The 21483-nt window shown below is 47.4% G+C and overlaps 1 protein-coding gene across 2 annotated transcripts; it reads left to right on the plus strand.

Annotated features, from left to right (window-relative positions):
• Window positions 1–14304: 14304 nt before the first annotated feature.
• Window positions 14305–16159, plus strand: LOC130207244 (serine/arginine repetitive matrix protein 1-like). 2 transcript variants are annotated; one of them, XM_056435762.1, is made up of 5 exons: window positions 14305–14395; window positions 14667–14752; window positions 14829–14887; window positions 14962–16031; window positions 16109–16159. In XM_056435762.1, the coding sequence occupies exons 2-4, from the start codon at window positions 14730–14732 to the stop codon at window positions 16026–16028; spliced, it is 1149 nt and encodes a 382-aa protein (XP_056291737.1). In that variant the 5' UTR covers window positions 14305–14395; window positions 14667–14729; the 3' UTR covers window positions 16029–16031; window positions 16109–16159. The 2 variants fall into 2 exon arrangements, with proteins under 2 accessions (XP_056291737.1, XP_056291729.1); XM_056435754.1 differs by having other exon boundaries at window positions 14315–14395; window positions 14589–14752.
• Window positions 16160–21483: the final 5324 nt, after the last annotated feature.

Below are 21483 nucleotides of genomic sequence, written 5' to 3' on the forward strand. Positions count from 1 at the left end.
CGCTGGAGCCAAGCCGCCTTATAGACCACGCGACATCCGGTTCGGCCCCTTCAAAACAAAAGCATCAAATTACCCGTATTACCTATATATAGCTATAATTGGATCATCTAACTATATTTTTTGGAATATATATATATACAGATCCATATATATATATGTATATATATATTTATATATACATATATATGTATTTATGTGTGTTAATTAAATATTTATTTTATTTTAGACAATTTAAAATATTTCAACTGCTCTTCATGTATTTACAAATGAAAAGACGTCAGGCTAAAAACAAGTACAACAAAGCTGACCAGACATTTAAAACATGTACCAGCTATGTAAATATTTATTGATATATATATATATATATATGTACACATATATATTTATATATATTTAATATATATATATTATATATATATGATATATAATACATATATTCAGGTACATCAGATGTTAAGTCTAAATGTTCGGTGTTTATTTATATATAAAATTAATATATTATTCATAATCAGAATGAGAGGAGGTGTGTCTTTATTGACACAGAATGAGAAAAAAATTACAGGTAAACACATGAATACAAATATATGAATACATCAAACTATTTTCACAAAAGAAAAAAGGATTATTATTAAAAACACAAAGTGGAATCTATGAAGAGTTTGAATGTCGGAGTTTTTATTTTTACTTAAGTAAAATAAGTATACGACATTACCATTTACTGAAATCATCAATCAGCTGTTTCCTTAAGGAATTGAATCAATAATATATGTTACTCTCGTGCATTTATTCTGAAGTTGACATCGGTTTCCGGTGTTTTCCTGTCTGTGCAGGTTCTAACTTCTCCTTCTCCGGACAACAGGAAGTTCACTCGGGAACAGACGCTCAGATTTTTTGTAGTATTTTTTTTCATCAGTTTTATTAATGTTCTGGTTCTTCATACTTCTAGTACTTTACTTCAATGTGGTACTTTATACTTATACATTTAAGATGCTAATATTGTACTTTTTACATTCATATTTATTTAATTTGCCATTTAAGATTAATAATATATTAACCATTAAATAAAAATAGTATTTTTAAAATGTGCTCAAGCTGGGAAATTTAAGTGATGAACACATTAATGGATCAATAATTGGAATATTAATTATTCGGCATGATGAGTACTTTAACTTTTAATACATTACTTTTATTTTACTTCGTAGTTTTACTGAGTTAAAACTTTGAATATTGAATAATGATTTTACCTGTTACAAGGTATTGCTATACTGTAGTTTCAAGTTTTAAAGTGGTAGTGTTGGTTCTGGTGCCCCCTGTGGACTAAAGTGGTAGTGTTGGTTCTGGCGCCCCCTGTGGACTAAAGTGGTAGTGTTGGTTCTGGTGCCCCCTGTGGACTAAAGTGGTAGTGTTGGTTCTGGCGCCCCCTGTGGACTAAAGTGGGAGTGTTGGTTCTGGCGCCCCCTGTGGACTAAAGTGGTAGTGTTGGTTCTGAAGCCCCCTGTGGACTAAAGTGGTAGTGTTGGTTCTGAAGCCACTGCTGTTGCCGGGAGCTGCGCTCTCTTCCTCCTTTTCGGAGCTCCGATTGGAGGTCCAAGACTGCAGGTGACCTGGGTCTATCCGCGGTGGACTTGTCTCTGCTGGATCTGGGTCTGTCCACGGTGGACTGGTCTCTGCTGGATCTGGGTCTGTCCACGGTGGACTGGTCTCTGCTGGTGTCTGAGCTGAAGGAGGTTCTGATGGTCTGTTTACTGATGGAGGTCTATCGAGGACCAGTACTACCTTGAGGTCCATAGAGGACCAGGACTAGACTGAGGTCTATAGAGGACCAGTACTACCCTGAGGTCCATAGAGGACCAGGACTAGACTGAGGTCTATAGAGGACCAGTACTACCCTGAGGTCCATAGAGGACCAGGACTAGAATGAGACTGGTTCAGAACCACTTTAAACTGCTGGCTGCACTGAATCTGATCGTTGGCTCAAACACACCCGAGACCTTCACCCAGCAGACCTTCACCCAGCAGACCTTCACCCAGCAGACCTTCACCCAGCAGACCTTCATCCAGCAGACCTTCACCCAGCAGACCTTCACCCAGCAGACCTTCATCCAGCAGACCTTCACCCAGCAGACCTTCACCCAGCAGACCTTCACCCAGCAGACCTTCATCCAGCAGACCTTCACCCAGCAGACCTTCATCCAGCAGACCTTCACCCAGCAGACCTTCACCCAGCAGACCTTCATCCAGCAGACCTTCATCCAGCAGACCTTCACCCAGCAGACCTTCACCCAGCAGACCTTCACCCAGCAGACCTTCACCCAGCAGACCTTCATCCAGCAGACCTTCATCCAGCAGACCTTCACCCAGCAGACCTTCACCCAGCAGACCTTCACCCAGCAGACCTTCATCCAGCAGACCTTCATCCAGCAGACCTTCACCCAGCAGACCTTCATCCAGCAGACCGCTGTACGTGTAATAATAATAATAATATTTATTTAGGCGTTCAGTTTGTTCGTTAAACGTCTTCAAACACGAAGAAACTTTATTTAGTTTTCATGTCGTCGCTCAAGAAGCTTTTGGACTTATTTGGTTGTGAATCAGCGTACAATGAAGTGAGCACGCAAGAATGTGTGGCAGGCCTCCCACAGGGTGTGTGTGTGTGTGTGTTTGTGAGGGGGACGGGTGGGGGGGGGGGGGTCAGAGAGGGGGGTAACACAAACAGTGTGTAGATTCGTAGCATCAGGATAAACATGCCACGGTTACGACATAATAGACATTCTGTAAAGTTTAGCGATGCAGTTTCATCATGTTCCAGATGCAAGGAGGCCTGCGTGTGTGTGTGTGTGTGTGTGTGTGTGTGTGTGTGTGTGTGTGTGTGTGTGTGTGTGTGTGTGTGTGTGTGTGTGTGTGTTTGGAGTGAAGACTATACTTTGTCATTTCCTTTACAAATCTACTTCGATGAAATAATTAGAAAGAAAAGTTACGTTTATTTAAGTGAAGTTTAAGAAAAGCTGAAGGCCAGCATGAAGACACCCGGTGCTGCCAGCAGAGGGCGCTCTGAGGCAGACATGGTCCGGTCCCACTGACCCCCCTCAGGCCTCAGAGCCTGAATAGGGGCTCGCTGAGGTCCTCTGGTAGACCGGATGAGGCTGTAAGGGACTACTGGCATTCCTTTGATTCAAGATATTTTTATGTTCATGTGTAAATATAAATAATTTAGTCTGAATTCACTTGTTTCATCCTGTTTCTAAAGCTGTTCACTTCACGTCTCCATGCTGTAAACGCGTGTTTAACGTGACATTGCTATGAATTGTGGGTAATTCCCTCGGGCAAAGTCTGCAGAAATGTTGATTTTCGGAAAGGGTTCATGAAGGGCTCAACATTTCTGAGTGACTCAACCACTCATGACGGAACTAACCAGAACTAAACTGAACAAGCCAGAACTAACCAGAACTAAACTGAACTAGCCAGAACTAACGAGAACTAACCAGAACAAGCCAGAACTAACGAGAACTAACCAGAACTAGCCAGAACTAAACTGAACTAAACTGAACTAACCAGAACTAAACCCATACAAAGGGGGGAGATAGTGGTCGTGGTGGAGGAGACATCCACAAGGGTGGTAGAGGAGGTGCCATGGTGATGGTGGTAGAGGAGGTGCCATGGTGTTGGTGGTAGAGGAGGTGCCATGGTGATGGTGGTAGAGGAGGTGCCATGGTGTTGGTGGTAGAGGAGGTGCCATGGTGATGGTGGTAGAGGAGGTGCCATGGTGTTGGTGGTAGAGGAGGTGTCATGGTGATGGTGGTAGAGGAGGTGCCATGGTGATGGTGGTAGAGGAGGTGCCATGGTGTTGGTTGTAGAGGAGGTGCCATGGTGATGGTGGTAGAGGAGCTGCCATGGTGTTGGTGGTAGAGGAGGTGCCATGGTGTTGGTGGTAGAGGAGGTGCCATGGTGTTGGTTGTAGAGGAGGTGCCATGGTGATGGTGGTAGAGGAGGTGCCATGGTGATGGTGGTAGAGGAGGTGCCATGGTGTTGGTGGTAGAGGAGGTGCCATGGTGATGGTGGTAGAGGAGGTGCCATGGTGATGGTGGTAGAGGAGGTGCCATGGTGTTGGTGGTAGAGGAGGTGCCATGGTGTTGTTGGTTGAGGAGGTGCCATGGTGATGGTGGTAGAGGAGGTGCCATGGTGATGGTGGTAGAGGAGGTGCCATGGTGATGGTGGTAGAGGAGGTGCCATGGTGATGGTGGTAGAGGAGGTGCCATGGTGATGGTGGTTGAGGAGCTGCCATGGTGTTGGTGGTAGAGGAGGTGCCATGGTGTTCAATTCAATTCAGTTTATTTGTATAGCCCAATTTCACAAATTACAAATTTGTCTCGGAGTGCTTTACAATCTGTACACATAGACATCCCTGCCCCAAAACCTCACATCGGACCAGGAAAAACTCCCAAATAACCCTTCAGGGGGAAAAAAGGGAAGAAACCTGGAGGAGAGCAACAGAGGAGGATCCCTCTCCAGGATGGACAGAACAATAGATGTAATGTGTACAGAAGGACAGATTAGAGTTAAAATACATTCAATGAATATGACAGAGTGTATGAATAGTTCATAGTAGGCATATTCCACGATGGAGACCTCCACGATCCATCAGGCAGATGGCGGTGGGGAGGAGGAGGGGAGTCTCAACAGTGGGCGGAGTCTCAACAGGACAGTGGCGCAGTCATGAGCAGGAATTCCACGACCCAGACGATCCATCAGGCAGATAGGATCTATGCCGTCTCATAGGGTCCGATGACCCCATGAGACGTGAAGTCAAAAGGACTCCGGGGAGAAAGCAGAGTTAGTAACATGTGATTGAGAGATGAACATTCATCCTTAAGGAGAGAAAAAAGAGGAGATAGGTGCTCAGTGCATCCTAAAACGTCCCCCGGCAGCTATAAGCCTATAGCAGCATATCAAGGGGCTGGACCAGGGCAAACCTGATTCAGCCCTAACTATAAGCTCTGTCAAAGAGGAAGGTCTTCAGTCTACTCTTAAACGAGGTGACTGTGTCTGCCTCCCGGACTGAAATTGGAAGCTGGTTCCATAAAAGAGGAGCTTGATAACTAAAGGCTCTGGCTCCCATTCTACTTTTAAGACTCTAGGAACTACAAGTAGTCCCGCATTTAGTGAGCGTAGCTCTCTAGTGGGGCAATATGGTACTACAAGCTCCTTAAGATATGATGGTGCATCACCAATCAAGGCTTTGTAGGTTAAGAGAAGAATTTTAAAAGTGATTCTTGATTTTACTGGGAGCCAGTGCAGAGCAGCTAGTGCAGGAGTGATGTGATCTCTTTTCTTAGTTTTAGTGAGAACACGAGCTGCAGCATTCTGGATCAACTGGAGGACCTAAGAGATTTATTAGAGCAGCCTGCTAATAAGGAGTAGCAGTAATCCAGTCTCAAGTAACGACGTGAACCAATTTTTCTGCATCTTTTGAGACAAGATGTGCCTGATTTGATTTTTGAAAAGAATGCATCAAGATGAAACATGCCAGATAATTGATCTCTGGCATTCCGATTAAGATATTTAGATAATTTTGTCTGAGTTTCATCAAGTTTCTAAAGTTGCGTCATCCATGCGTGTTTAACGTGACATTGCTATGAATTGTGGGTAATTCCTCTGGTCTGCAGAAATGTTGATTTTCGGATAAGGGTTCATGATTTCTGAGTGACTCAACCACTCATAAAACTAACCAAACTAAACTGAACAAGCCAGAACTAACCAGAACTAAACTGAACTAGCCAGAACTAACGAGAACTAACCAGAACAAGCCAGAACTAACGAGAACTAACCAGAACTAGCCAGAACTAAACTGAACTAAACTGAACTAACCAGAACTAAACCCATACAAAGGGGGGAGATAGTGGTGGTGGTGGAGGAGACATCCACAATGGTGGTAGAGGAGGTGCCATGGTGATGGTGGTAGAGGAGGTGCCATGGTGTTGGTGGTAGAGGAGGTGCCATGGTGATGGTGGTAGAGGAGGTGCCATGGTGTTGGTGGTAGAGGAGGTGCCATGGTGATGGTGGTAGAGGAGGTGCCATGGTGTTGGTGGTAGAGGAGGTGCCATGGTGATGGTGGTAGAGGAGGTGCCATGGTGATGGTGGTAGAGGAGGTGCCATGGTGTTGGTGGTAGAGGAGGTGCCATGGTGATGGTGGTTGAGGAGCTGCCATGGTGTTGGTGGTAGAGGAGGTGCCATGGTGATGGTGGTAGAGGAGGTGCCATGGTGATGGTGGTAGAGGAGGTGCCATGGTGATGGTGGTAGAGGAGGTGCCATGGTGATGGTGGTAGAGGAGGTGCCATGGTGTTGGTGGTAGAGGAGGTGCCATGGTGATGGTGGTAGAGGAGGTGCCATGGTGATGGTGGTAGAGGAGGTGCCATGGTGTTGGTGGTAGAGGAGGTGCCATGGTGTTGTTGGTTGAGGAGGTGCCATGGTGATGGTGGTAGAGGAGGTGCCATGGTGATGGTGGTAGAGGAGGTGCCATGGTGATGGTGGTAGAGGAGGTGCCATGGTGATGGTGGTAGAGGAGGTGCCATGGTGATGGTGGTTGAGGAGCTGCCATGGTGTTGGTGGTAGAGGAGGTGCCATGGTGTTAAAGGGAAGAAACCTGAGGAGAGCAACAGAGGAGGATCCCTCTCCAGGATGGACAGAACAATAGATGTAATGTGTACAGAAGGACAGATTAGAGTTAAAATACATTCAATGAATATGACAGAGTGTATGAATAGTTCATAGTAGGCATATTCCACGATGGAGACCTCCACGATCCATCAGGCAGATGGCGGTGGGGAGGAGGAGGCGGAGTCTCAACAGTGGGCGGAGTCTCAACAGGACAGTGGCGCAGTCATGAGCAGGAATTCAGACGATCCATCAGGCAGATAGATCTATGCCGTCTCATAGGGTCCGATGACCCCATGAGACGTGAAGTCAAAAGGACTCGGGAGAAAGCAGAGTTAGTAACATGTGATTGAGAGATGAACATTCATCCTTAAGGAGAGAAAAGAGGAGAGAGGTACTCAGTGCATCCTCCCCGGCAGCTATAAGGCTGGACCAGGGCAAACCTGATTCAGCCCTAACTATAAGCTCTGTCAAAGAGGAAGGTCTTCAGTCTACTCTTAACGAGGTGACTGTGTCTGCCTCCCGGACTGAAATTGGAAGCTGGTTCCATAAAAGAGGAGCTTGATAACTAAAGGCTCTGGCTCCCATTCTACTTTTTAAGACTCTAGGAACTACAAGTAGTCATTTAGTGAGCGTAGCTCTCTAGTGGGCAATATGGTACTACAAGCTCCTTAAGATATGATGGAGCATCACCAATCAAGGCTTTGTAGGTTAAGAGAAGAATTTTAAAAGTGATTCTTGATTTTACTGGGAGCCAGTGCAGAGCAGCTAGTGCAGGAGTGATGTGATCTCTTTTCTTAGTTTTAGTGAGAACATGAGCTGCAGCATTCTGGATCAACTGGAGGGACCTAAGAGATTTATTAGAGCAGCCTGCTAATAAGGAGTTGCAGTAATCCAGTCTCAAGTAACGAACGTGAACCAATTTTCTGCATCTTTTGAGACAAGATGTGCCTGATTTTGAAATATTACGTAGATGAAAGAATGCAGTCCTTGAGATTTGCTTTACGTGGGAGTTAAAGGACAAGTCGATCAAAGATAACGCCAAGATTCTTTACAGTGGTGTTGGATGCCAGGGCAATGCCGTCTACAGAATCCACATCACCAGATAATTGATCTCTGAGGTGCTCAGGGCCGATTAAAATTACTTGGTTTTGTCTGAGTTTAACATCAAGAAGTTGCAGGTCATCCATGTTTTATGTCTTTAAGACATGCTTGAATTTTACAGAGTTGGTTGCTCTCCTCTGGTTTTATCGATAGATATAGTTGAGTATCATCTGCATAACAATGAAAGTTTATGGAGTGTTTCCTGATAATATTGCCCAAAGGAAGCATGTATAAGGTAAATAAAATTGGTCCAAGCACGGAACCTTGTGGAACTCCGTGATTAACGTTGGTGGTTATCGAGGCGTCATCGTTTACAAATACAAACTGAGATCGATCTGATAAATAGGATTTAGAGGAGTTGCCATGGTGTTGGTGGTAGAGGAGGTGCCATGGTGATGGTGGTTGAGGAGCTGCCATGGTGTTGGTGGTAGAGGAGGTGCCATGGTGATGGTGGTAGAGGAGGTGCCATGGTGTTGGTGGTAGAGGAGGTGCCATGGTGTTGGTGGTTGAGGAGCTGCCATGGTGATGGTGGTAGAGGAGGTGCCATGGTGTTGGTGGTAGAGGAGGTGCCATGGTGATGGTGGTAGAGGAGGTGCCATGGTGATGGTGGTAGAGGAGGTGCCATGGTGTTGGTGGTAGAGGAGGTGCCATGGTGATGGTGGTAGAGGAGGTGCCATGGTGTTGGTGGTAGAGGAGGTGCCATGGTGATGGTGGTAGAGGAGGTGCCATGGTGATGGTGGTAGAGGAGGTGCCATGGTGATGGTGGTAGAGGAGGTGCCATGGTGATGGTGGTAGAGGAGGTGCCATGGTGATGGTGGTAGAGGAGGTGCCATGGTGATGGTGGTAGAGGAGGTGCCATGGTGTTGGTGGTAGAGGAGGTGCCATGGTGATGGTGGTAGAGGAGGTGCCATGGTGATGGTGGTAGAGGAGGTGCCATGGTGATGGTGGTAGAGGAGGTGCCATGGTGATGGTGGTAGAGGAGGTGCCATGGTGTTGGTGGTAGAGGAGGTGCCATGGTGATGGTGGTAGAGGAGGTGCCATGGTGTTGGTGGTAGAGGAGGTGCCATGGTGATGGTGGTAGAGGAGGTGCCATGGTGTTGGTGGTAGAGGAGGTGCCATGGTGATGGTGGTAGAGGAGGTGCCATGGTGATGGTGGTAGAGGAGGTGCCATGGTGATGGTGGTAGAGGAGGTGCCATGGTGATGGTGGTAGAGGAGGTGCCATGGTGTTGGTGGTAGAGGAGGTGCCATGGTGATGGTGGTAGAGGAGGTGCCATGGTGTTGGTGGTAGAGGAGGTGCCATGGTGATGGTGGTAGAGGAGGTGCCATGGTGTTGGTGGTAGAGGAGTTGCCATGGTGATGGTGGTAGAGGAGGTGCCATGGTGATGGTGGTAGAGGAGGTGCCATGGTGATGGTGGTAGAGGAGGTGCCATGGTGATGGTGGTAGAGGAGGTGCCATGGTGATGGTGGTAGAGGAGGTGCCATGGTGATGGTGGTAGAGGAGGTGCCATGGTGATGGTGGTAGAGGAGGTACCATGGTGATGGTGGTAGAGGAGCTGCCATGGTGTTGGTGGTAGAGGAGGTGCCATGGTGATGGTGGTAGAGGAGGTGCCATGGTGTTGGTGGTAGAGGAGGTGCCATGGTGTTGGTGGTAGAGGAGGTGCCATGGTGTTGGTGGTTGAGGAGCTGCCATGGTGATGGTGGTAGAGGAGGTGCCATGGTGTTGGTGGTAGAGGAGGTGCCATGGTGATGGTGGTAGAGGAGGTGCCATGGTGATGGTGGTAGAGGAGGTGCCATGGTGTTGGTGGTAGAGGAGGTGCCATGGTGATGGTGGTAGAGGAGGTGCCATGGTGTTGGTGGTAGAGGAGTTGCCATGGTGATGGTGGTAGAGGAGGTGCCATGGTGATGGTGGTAGAGGAGGTGCCATGGTGATGGTGGTAGAGGAGGTACCATGGTGATGGTGGTAGAGGAGGTGCCATGGTGATGGTGGTAGAGGAGGTGCCATGGTGATGGTGGTAGAGGAGGTGCCATGGTGTTGGTGGTAGAGGAGGTGCCATGGTGTTGGTTGTAGAGGAGGTGCCATGGTGATGGTGGTAGAGGAGGTGCCATGGTGTTGGTTGTAGAGGAGGTGCCATGGTGATGGTGGTAGAGGAGCTTCCATGGTGTTGGTGGTAGAGGAGGTGCCATGGTGATGGTGGTAGAGGAGGTGCCATGGTGATGGTGGTAGAGCAGGTGCCATGGTGTTGGTGGTAGAGGAGGTGCCATGGTGTTGGTGGTAGAGGAGGTGCCATGGTGATGGTGGTAGAGGAGGTGCCATGGTGTTGGTGGTAGAGGAGGTGCCATGGTGATGGTGGTAGAGGAGGTGCCATGGTGATGGTGGTAGAGGAGGTGCCATGGTGATGGTGGTAGAGGAGGTGCCATGGTGATGGTGGTAGAGGAGGTGCCATGGTGTTGGTGGTAGAGGAGGTGCCATGGTGTTGGTGGTAGAGGAGGTGCCATGGTGATGGTGGTAGAGGAGGTGCCATGGTGATGGTGGTAGAGGAGGTGCCATGGTGATGGTGGTAGAGGAGCTGCCATGGTGATGGTGGTAGAGGAGGTGCCATGGTGTTGGTGGTAGAGGAGGTGCCATGGTGTTGGTGGTAGAGGAGGTGCCATGGTGATGGTGGTAGAAGAGGTGCCATGGTGTTGGTGGTAGAGGAGGTGCCATGGTGTTGGTGGTAGAGGAGGTGCCATGGTGATGGTGGTAGAGGAGGTGCCATGGTGTTGGTGGTAGAGGAGGTGCCATGGTGATGGTGGTAGAGGAGGTGCCATGGTGTTGGTGGTAGAGGAGGTGCCATGGTGATGGTGGTAGAGGAGGTGCCATGGTGTTGGTGGTAGAGGAGGTGCCATGGTGATGGTGGTAGAGGAGGTGCCATGGTGTTGGTGGTAGAGGAGGTGCCATGGTGTTGGTGGTAGAGGAGGTGCCATGGTGATGGTGGTAGAGGAGGTGCCATGGTGTTGGTGGTAGAGGAGGTGCCATGGTGTTGGTGGTAGAGGAGGTGCCATGGTGTTGGTGGTAGAGGAGGTGCCTGTGGTGGTAGAGGAGGTGCCATGGTGATGGTGGTAGAGGAGGTGCCATGTTGGTGGTAGAGGAGGTGCCATGGCGTGGTGGTAGAGGAGGTGCCATGGTGATGGTGTTAAAGTTAGTGCTGGTTCAGTTGTATCGTTAGATCTGGTTCAGGTCTCTAGTTAGATCTGGTTCAGGTCTCTAGTTAGGGCTGGTTCAGGTTTATAGTTAGATCTGGATCAGGTTTATAGTTAGATCTGGTTCAGGTTTATAGTTAGATCTGGTTCAGGTCTCTAGTTAGATCTGGTTCAGGTCTCTAGTTAGGGCTGGTTCAGGTTTATAGTTAGATCTGGTTCAGGTTTATAGTTAGATCTGGTTCAGGTCTCTAGTTAGGGCTGGTTCAGGTTTATAGTTAGATCTGGTTCAGGTTTATAGTTAGATCTGGTTCAGGTTTATAGTTAGGGCTGGTTCAGGTTTATAGTTAGATCTGGTTCAGGTCTCTAGTTAGATCTGGTTCAGGTTTATAGTTAGATCTGGTTCAGGTTTATAGTTAGATCTGGTTCAGGTCTCTAGTTAGATCTGGTTCAGGTTTATAGTTAGATCTGGTTCAGGTCTCTAGTTAGATCTGGTTCAGGTCTCTAGTTAGATCTGGTTCAGGTCTCTAGTTAGGGCTGGTTCAGGTTTATAGTTAGATCTGGATCAGGTTTATAGTTAGATCTGGTTCAGGTTTATAGTTAGATCTGGTTCAGGTTTATAGTTAGATCTGGTTCAGGTCTCTAGTTAGGGCTGGTTCAGGTTTATAGTTAGATCTGGTTCAGGTTTATAGTTAGATCTGGTTCAGGTCTCTAGTTAGGGCTGGTTCAGGTTTATAGTTAGATCTGGTTCAGGTTTATAGTTAGATCTGGTTCAGGTTTATAGTTAGGGCTGGTTCAGGTTTATAGTTAGATCTGGTTCAGGTCTCTAGTTAGATCTGGTTCAGGTTTATAGTTAGATCTGGTTCAGGTTTATACTTAGATCTGGTTCAGGTCTCTAGTTAGATCTGGTTCAGGTTTATAGTTAGATCTGGTTCAGGTCTCTAGTTAGATCTGGTTCAGGTTTATAGTTAGATCTGGTTCAGGTTTATAGTTAGATCTGGTTCAGGTCTCTAGTTAGGGCTGGTTCAGGTCTCTAGTTAGATCTGGTTCAGGTTTATAGTTAGATCTGCTTCAGGTCTCTAGTTAGGGCTGGTTCAGGTCTCTAGTTAGATCTGGTTCAGGTTTATAGTTAGATCTGGTTCAGGTCTCTAGTTAGGGCTGGTTCAGGTCTCTAGTTAGATCTGGTTCAGGTTTATAGTTAGATCTGGTTCAGGTTTATAGTTAGATCTGGTTCAGGTTCATAGTTAGATCTGGTTCAGGTTGCTAGTTAGATCTGGTTCAGGTTTATAGTTAGATCTGGTTCAGGTTTATAGTTAGATCTGGTTCAGGTTTATAGTTAGGGCTGGTTCAGGTTTATAGTTAGGGCTGGTTCAGGTCTCTAGTTAGATCTGGTTCAGGTCTCTAGTTAGATCTGGTTCAGGTTTATAGTTAGATCTGGTTCAGGTCTCTAGTTAGATCTGGTTCAGGTTTATAGTTAGGACTGGTTCAGGTCTCTAGTTAGATCTGGTTCAGGTCTCTAGTTAGATCTGGTTCAGGTTTATAGTTAGATCTGGTTCAGGTTTATAGTTAGATCTGGATCAGGTTTATAGTTAGATCTGGTTCAGGTCTCTAGTTAGATCTGGTTCAGGTTTATAGTTAGATCTGGTTCAGGTCTCTAGTTAGATCTGGTTCAGGTCTCTAGTTAGATCTGGTTCAGGTTTATAGTTAGATCTGGTTCAGGTCTCTAGTTAGATCTGGTTAAGGTCTCTTGTTAGATCTGGTTCAGGTTTATAGTTAGATCTGGTTCAGGTTTATAGTTAGATCTGGATCAGGTTTATAGTTAGATCTGGTTCAGGTCTCTAGTTAGATCTGGTTCAGGTTTATAGTTAGATCTGGTTCAGGTCTCTAGTTAGATCTGGTTCAGGTTTATAGTTAGATCTGGTTCAGGTTTATAGTTAGATCTGGATCAGGTTTATAGTTAGATCTGGTTCAGGTCTCTAGTTAGATCTGGTTCAGGTTTATAGTTAGATCTGGTTCAGGTTTATAGTTAGATCTGGTTCAGGTCTCTAGTTAGATCTGGTTCAGGTTTATAGTTAGATCTGGTTCAGGTCTATAGTTAGATCTGGTTCAGGTTTATAGTTAGATCTGGTTCAGGTCTATAGTTAGATCTGGTTCAGGTTTATAGTTAGATCTGGTTCAGGTTTATAGTTAGATCTGGATCAGGTCTCTAGTTAGATCTGGTTCAGGTCTCTAGTTAGATCTGGTTCAGGTCTCTAGTTAGATCTGGTTCAGGTCTCTAGTTAGGGCTGGTTCAGGTCTCTTGTTAGATCTGGTTCAGGTCTCTAGTTAGGGCTGGTTCAGGTCTCTAGTTAGATCTGGTTCAGGTCTCTAGTTAGATCTGGTTCAGGTCTCTAGTTAGGGCTGGTTCAGGTCTCTAGTTAGATCTGGTTCAGGTCTCTAGTTAGATCTGGTTCAGGTCTCTAGTTAGGGCTGGTTCAGGTCTCTAGTTAGATCTGGTTCAGGTCTCTAGTTAGATCTGGTTCAGGTCTCTAGTTAGGGCTGGTTCAGGTCTCTAGTTAGATCTGGTTCAGGTCTCTAGTTAGGGCTGGTTCAGGTTTATAGTTAGATCTGGATCAGGTTTATAGTTAGATCTGGTTCAGGTCTCTAGTTAGATCTGGTTCAGGTCTCTAGTTAGGGCTGGTTCAGGTCTCTAGTTAGATCTGGTTCAGGTCTCTAGTTAGGGATGGTTCAGGTTTCTAGTTAGGGCTGGTTCAGGTCTCTAGTTAGATCTGGTTCAGGTCTCTAGTTAGATCTGGTTCAGGTCTCTAGTTAGGGCTGGTTCAGGTCTCTAGTTAGATCTGGTTCAGGTCTCTAGTTAGATCTGGTTCAGGTCTCTCGTTAGGGCTGGTTCAGGTCTCTAGTTAGATCTGGTTCAGGTCTCTAGTTAGGGCTGGTTCAGGTTTATAGTTAGATCTGGATCAGGTTTATAGTTAGATCTGGTCCAGGTCTCTAGTTAGATCTGGTTCAGGTCTCTAGTTAGGGCTGGTTCAGGTCTCTAGTTAGATCTGGTTCAGGTCTCTAGTTAGGGCTGGTTCAGGTTTCTAGTTAGATCTGGTTCAGGTCTCTAGTTAGGGCTGGTTCAGCCTGCCCCATTAACCTGTGAAACCCGGGTCAATCTGTACCCAGGATCAGTGGGTAAGGCTGAGCTAACCCAACCTTTACACTCTGCTTCCCCCGTGTATCGACTCGTGAACATTCCCATGCACACAGCAGATTTGACCCACCATGCCACCACCAATGCTCCAGGCTGAACCAGACTCTGGTGGATCAACGACTGCGTACAGCCCGAATCCACCATCGCTTGATGTGTACCCGCCTGGATTCTTACTGGAACGCGGTATGTCGCTCCTGGACCTGGGGAGGGCGTTGGAGAGCCGGCAACCTGGATCACCTGGCCCACTTCCATCAGCGGACACTCTGGAAGTGAGAGGGACCGCCGACATCTCCAACACTCCTGCCCCGGTGCTTGAGGGAGCCCCTGTGTGCGGGTCAACGAACCTAACAAACCTAAACTATCACTGCTTAATGTGTCTCCAGTATGGACCGCTGTGGTGCTGCAGCTTCCTGGATTGATTGATTGGTTGATTGATTGGTTGATTGGTTGATTGACTCTCAGGTGCTTCAGGACATACATGAAGCAGTGATTGGGTGCAGGTTGATATAAATGCTACCTGTCTGCTGCACACCCTCACAGAGCAGCTTCAGGGCAGTTGGGTCACTAGTGCTGTGGACAGGCTGCTTGCATTAGAACACAGAAATGGCTTGTGGAGTTCATTTGGGGTACGTTTCTTTTGCTGCTGCTTTCAGGGTTTTTCAGGTTCTGTACCATTTCTGAATGTTTTTTTTGTGTCTGCAGGATGTTCCTGATTTGTTTAGTTCAAGCAGAGCATGTGCGTTGTTTGTGGGCTACACAAGGTGAGCAACACACTCGTGTCACTGGTATCGGTGTGATTTTACTAGCTGTAGATCTAAACTCTTTTCTCTTGCAGCTCGGGGACAAAACGGCAACACGCATGTTGGCTTCTCTGGGCAGAGGGGTGGACTTGGTGGCAGCTATCCCCAGAATCAACTCAGACATGCCTCTGGTTCTCCTGGCTCAGCCCAGAGCAGTAGCTTCAACACAGTCCCTGAAGTTAGTGGTGGTTATAGCCAGAGATTTCCCAGTAGCCGCTCCACACAAACTGTTTCACAGCCGGCTAAAAGTGTCTTTGCTTCAGGCAAGTTGGTGCAGAGCAGCTCTGAGTCAAAGCCCAACTGGCAACCGACCAGGTGGAGTCAGGGAACTGTTCAAAAGATGCCCAAGAAGAAGCCGTTTGCCTTTTCAGGTTCTATCGCTGGTGGCAGTTCTCTCAGCAAGTACGATAAGACTCCGATTAGCGAGAAGAGAACTCGGCCAGTTCAGCAGGGAACACCAAGTAGGAGCAGCTATCGGTCCAGCAGTCCTGCTTCTCTTCAGAGTCCCAGAGGAAGCTTCAAGTCTTCAGCTGTTCCTGAAACACCAGCCTCCTCTGGGAGGAAAGGTTCTTCTACGTCTACGAAGTCTTCCAGCCAGTCCAGAGCAGATGCTGCTGCGTCACGAAGAATCCCTGTTCGGACCAAGACCTCAGCCAGTGTCGCTGCTAGGAGAGTGTCTTCACGTCGTAGAACCAAACTGAGAAATAAGCCCAGCCCGACTCGGGCTGTGAACCCAAGCCAGCTGGTTCCTGTGAGTGTGAGTAACCTCCCTTCCTCCTGGACCAGCAGTACGGGGCCCTCGGGTCAGGGGTTCGCTCCGTCCAGAACCTACAACATCCCTCAGAGCTTTGGTGGCTTCGCTATCAGACGGCTGAAAGAACCTGCTGACCAGAAGGAAGTCGTTGTCGTGAAGCCACAGAAATCCTACATGCGCCCCCTTGCTCCTCTGAATCAGGCCTACACGGCCCCCCAGAGGCCCCTTGCCCCTCTGCATCAGGCCTATGTGGCCCCTCAGCGGCCCTCTGCATCCTTCAAGCCACAGGTCCTGAGTGTCCGTCCGGAGGCCAGTTGGAAGAGGTTGGGGCCCCCTGGGGGACGGTAGCAGGTGAGTGCTTCATTACATCTTTCTGTTCTATAACCTTGAATATGGTTTCTAACTTTGTTCTGTCTTCTTCCCAATAGGTGCAGCAGGAATCCTGGGATGAATGTCTTGTGTTTTCAAAATAAAAAAATTAATTCACATCTTTGTCTTGACTTCTTTTTGCTGTGTTGTGCTAGTAAAAAGTAATGTTTTCTGTCTCCCAATGTTGAGATGGGTGAACTTGTACTATAGGCAATTGACAAGCCAGCCAGGAGGGGCTGGCTCGTCAATTGTAGTGGCCTTGTTCAGGTTTAGTCAAGCCTTGTTCAGGTTTATAGTCAGGGCTGTTTCAGGTTCAAAGCTAGGAGTTTTTTCCATTATGGGATGTGAGTATCCATGAACACATGTTGAGATGGTTATCTACAGCGAAGCCCTCTGAGGTGATTTTGTGTTCTACAAATTATAATTAAACTTAAAATAGCTGGTTCATGTCAAAAGTCAATCCACCTGAATTAAAGTGAGCCAGGGTTGCTAACTTCACTTTAATCAGCAGCTGGCTGACATGCAAGACATTTGAAGTTGCAGCATTTATTCACATAAAGTGTACACTCACACACAGTGATAACGTTGCTGCTGTTTTCATTCTCATCAGGTTTTTAGTATCCTGTTGTAAACCCTGAGTATAACAGACGTCTGTCAACCTCGCAGCTAAACTACCGGATGCGGGATGGTGGGAAAGAAGCTGCATGTCAATGATTAATGATTCGTCTTTTTTTTTTATTGGCCCTAAGCCAGTAACTGTGGCTGTATCGTATATTGACACTTGTCCCTGTAGCTGTTCTACGGTGTATGATCGAAAGTCACTTTGGATAAAAGCATCAGCTAAATGAAAAGTAAAGTATTGATGGAAAACGAAGTATGAAGACAGATATGTTGACCATGTACCAGCATATTGTGTGCCTGCATTGTTTGCACTATCTGCATGCTGAGTTTTAACGTTTGGCAACAGGTCTTTTCATCATTCACCCCATATCCCACCCATATGAATTAATGTCCCACTAGTGCACACAACTAACTTTGCCCGATTCCCTCTTTTGCTTTCTCGCCCCTCAGGTTTTCATAGGTTGCAATTCCACCCGGACCGTAATCCCGCTCTACATCCGCTATCATAATCTCCTAATTTCTTGACCCCTCCCACGCGGATTAACGTCCCACCAATGCACCATATTAACTTTGCTTAAACCCGTCGCTTTCTTGCTGATTGCACCTCTGTCCCTCCAATAACTCCTTACTCCCCAAACCCCCACCCGCATCCTCAGATCCACAAACAGCTCTCTCCTCCAGGTCCCCAACACCAAGCACGGCACCGTGGGCGACCAGCCTTTTGCTGTTGGATCAGTCTCCCTGACCTCGTGAGGGCAACACAGACCCTGGACTCTTTAGGACCGGCCTTTTGTCTTATGGGACAGTCTCCCTGACCTCGTGAGGGCAACACAGATTCTCACCACCACGCAACCGGGGCGGAGAAACCCCGCCATCGGCAAAGATATCCTGAACACAGGATGGTCCCATCGTCTCGACTCGGGTCTCGGCTCAGCACCAGTTTCGAGCCTTCCATCCAAGGCCTCAAAATTTGACCACCGACTCACTTTCTGTTCCTGTGCAGGAAGACCAACACATCGCCACCAGCCTCCGACTCCCGACCGGACATCCCTCACGGCTCCTCTACCCTTCATTCTTTGACCCCCATCCCTTACCCTCCATCCCTCGACCCCATCTCTTAACATCTTAACGTCTTCATTCCTCAATGCCCCACCATGCTAATCACTCGAAATCCAGACTGTTTGCTGTCCTGGCTCCTGATTGGTGGAACGAGCTCCCCACTGACATCAGGACAGCAGGAAGTCTCTACAGCTTTCGCTGGAAACTAAAAACACATCTTTTCCGACTATATCTGGATTAAAACACAGATTATCACTTCAGTGGCTCTTAAATAGCTCTTATTATGGTACTTTTGTAGTTCGGCTATGTTGAGGAAATGTTACTTCCTGTATTCTTGTTGTTCTTAGTTTGTACTCTAGGTTGATGCACTTATTGTAAGTCGCTTTGGATAAAAGCGTCTGCTAAATGACATGTGATGTAATGTAATGTAATATAATTTCTTCCTTTGACCCTAATCCCTACATTCCTTCAAGGAGACTGAGCCATAAGGAAAAAAGGACCGTCTTAAAGAGTCCAGAGTCTGTTTTGCCCTCACGTGGTCAGGGAGACTGCCCCATTTGCTCGTGGGACAGTCTCCCTGACCTTGTGAGGGCAACGTAGACCCTGAGACCGGCATGAAAATCAGAAAGGCATTTTTGACTTTGTGTTGAATCACTGCCAGCTATTTTTTTTTTTTACAATTTGTAATTAGTTTTTTTAACTATCTAGTGGCTCTGAAGCACTGAGATTTCTTTGAATGAAAATTGCCTTACAAATAAAAAGCATTATTATTATTAGAACCAGTTCCAGACCAGTTGAGAACAAATGGTCCAGACCAGTTAACATAATAATAATAATAATAATTCATGTATTATTATTATTATTATTATTAATGTAATAACATTTGATCTTTAAGTAGAAATGTTGGTTCTTAAGCATAAATTAAATGATTCATGTTATAATAACCGAGACACATGTTTACATATATTTACATTCATAAAAAATACATGTACAATATTTGTTACACTCGAATAAACAATAATCAAATGCAAAGACAGTCAAGAAACAACATGTTCGGGAGTAGTTATATTTATACATTATATATTATATATATATTTATACATTGTTACAGTTACAGCCGGCGCTCTGAGGGCCATGATGCTGACAATGAGCTGACACCCTGATCTACGGGATGCTGGACTGCACATGACAGACTCTGACAGCCACAAAGACATACCCGGATGTGCGCCGCAGAATGGTCGCACTGATGAGAGCTCCGCCAAAACTATCTAGCGTTTTGTTTGTTTTGTTACTGTTAGTTGTTTGTTACGTTAATGTTGCAGTGTCGTTAATTCAATATGACCAGCAGACACTTATGGAGATCAGATTTGCACTCGGAGAGGACGACTACAATAACTTTAATTCAACTTTCCGGAGTGCGAGTTCGGACTGCAGCGGGCTCTTTGTTGTTCCGCCGTCGGATATACCCACAAGACGGAGGAAGAAAAAACGAGGCCGACGTGCTGGAGTTCTGGTTCGGAATCGGAAAAGGTATTTCAAACCTGCTCTACCATCCATACTACTTGCCAACGTTCAGTCCATCGACAACAAGATGGATGATCTGAATGCACGTATTAAATTCCAACGGGACATCAGGAACTGCTGTGTATTGGCATTCGTCGAGACGTGGCTCGTGCCGGAGATTTCCGACGCGGCAGTTACTCCGTTGGGATTCAGCATACACCGTCAGGACAGGACAGCTGATTCAGGCAAGCGCAGGGGCGGAGGGGTCTGTGTTATGGTTAATTTTTCTTGGGCTACGGACATAGCAGTACTAGCATCTCACTGCTCTCCAGTCCTCGAGCTGTTGACTGTAAAAATCAGACCCTTCTATCTACCGCGGGAGTTTACTGCAGTCGTTCTGAGTGTAGTCTACATTCCCCCCCAAGTAGATAAGGCTTCTGCTCTGGATGAACTGTATGGAATTATCAACGGTCTGGAGAATGTGCACCCAGAGGCAGCCTTTATTGTGGTTGGGGATTTCAACAGAGCCAACATGAAGAAAGTCCTGCCTAAATACTATCAGCACATTGACTTCTTCACACGTGGAGATCAGACCCTTGACCATTGTTATACGACATTCCGGGACAGTTACAAAGCCCTACCACGCCCTGCTTTTGGTAAAGCTGATCACACCTCCATTCTTCTGCTCCCCGCATATAGACAAAAGCTAAAACAGGTCAGACCGGCTGAGAGGACAGTCCATCAATGGAGTGACGAGGGTGTGGCGACTCTCCAGGACTGTTTTGACAACACTGACTGGCTGATGTTTCGGGAAGCAGCAGACGGGGACATTAATGAGTACACAGACACTGTTTCCAGTTACATCCAATATTGCATTGAGGACATCGTCCCGAAGAAGACTGTCCGGTCTTTCCCTAATCAGAAGCCCTGGGTTGACGCCGCGGTCCGGACCCACCTTAGAGCCCGGTCTGCTGCCTTTAACTCCGGGGATCCTGATCAGTACAGGAAGTCCAGATACGACCTTTTGAGGGCCATCAAAGCTGCAAAGAGGACATACAGGAGCAAGGTGGAGTCTAGCTACCATGGCTCTGACCCCAGGCGCATGTGGAGTGGATTAAGAGCCATTACAGACTACAAGGGGAGGGGCTTCAGTGAGACCCAGTCCTCTGTCCTTCTTCCAGACCAGCTGAATGCTTTTTACGCTCGTTTTGAGAGGGACAGTGACCCCCCTGCAGCGGAGCTACCTGAGGGCCCAACCAGTGGTGTGCCTACTATAACTGTAGCAGAGGTGAGGCGCTGCTTCAATAAGATCAACCCTCGCAAGGCACCTGGCCCGGATGGCATATCAGGTAGGGCCCTCAGGGGTTGCGCTGACCAGCTAGCGGGGGTCTTCAGCGACATCTTCAACCTCTCCCTCAGCCTGTCTGTACTCCCCACATGCTTCAAACGGACCACCATCGTCCCTGTGCCCAAGATCACCAAGGTCACCTGCTTGAATGACTACCGCCCGGTAGCACTGACCTCTGTGATCATGAAGTGCTTTGAGCGGCTGGTCAAATCATTCATCTGCTCCTTGCTGCCTCCCACCCTGGACCCGATGCAGTCTGCATACCGGTCCAACCGGTCTACAGACGATGCCATAGCCCTGACCACGCACACCGCCCTCACCCACCTGGACAAAGGGAATACATATGTGAGAATGCTGTTCATTGATTACAGTTCAGCATTCAATACCATCATCCCCTCCAGACTCGTCTCCAAGCTCGTGGACCTGGGACTAAGCACCTCCCTATGCAAATGTGTCTTTGACTTCCTGACGGGGAGGCCACAGGTGGTGAGAATCGGTGACCTCATCTACAGTCATCACCAACACAGGCACCCCCCAGGGCTGTGTGCTCAGCCCCCTCCTGTTCTCCTTGTTCACACATGACTGTGGAGCTCCAACCTCATTGTCAAGTTTGCTGATGACACAACCATTGTGGGCCTCATCACTGGCAATGATGAGTCAGCCTCCAGAGAGGAGGTTGCTACCCTGACTACATGGTGTCAGGATAATAGCCTCTCTCTCAACATCAGCAAGACAAAGGAGATGATTGTGGCCTTCAGGAGACGGCAGGTGGAGGAGCACCCCTGTATATCAACGGCTCTGCAGTGGAAACGGTCAGCTGCTTCAGGTTCCTCGGGGTCAACATCAGCAACGACCTCACCTGGTCTGCTCACACAGACAAGGTGGTCAAAGCGGCCTGGAAGC

This window comes from Pseudoliparis swirei, chromosome 2 (assembly GCF_029220125.1).
Source record: "Pseudoliparis swirei isolate HS2019 ecotype Mariana Trench chromosome 2, NWPU_hadal_v1, whole genome shotgun sequence".
In the NCBI taxonomy this organism is placed as follows: Eukaryota; Metazoa; Chordata; class Actinopteri; order Perciformes; family Liparidae; genus Pseudoliparis; species Pseudoliparis swirei.

Coding starts and splice junctions, on each gene's coding strand:
- LOC130207244 (XM_056435762.1), top strand. CDS start 14,730: ATGGCTTGTGGAGTTCATTTGGG. Junction 14,753..14,828: donor GCTTGTGGAGTTCATTTGGG/GTACGTTTCTTT, acceptor TTGTGTCTGCAG/GATGTTCCTGATTTGTTTAG. Junction 14,888..14,961: donor TTGTTTGTGGGCTACACAAG/GTGAGCAACACA, acceptor TTTCTCTTGCAG/CTCGGGGACAAAACGGCAAC.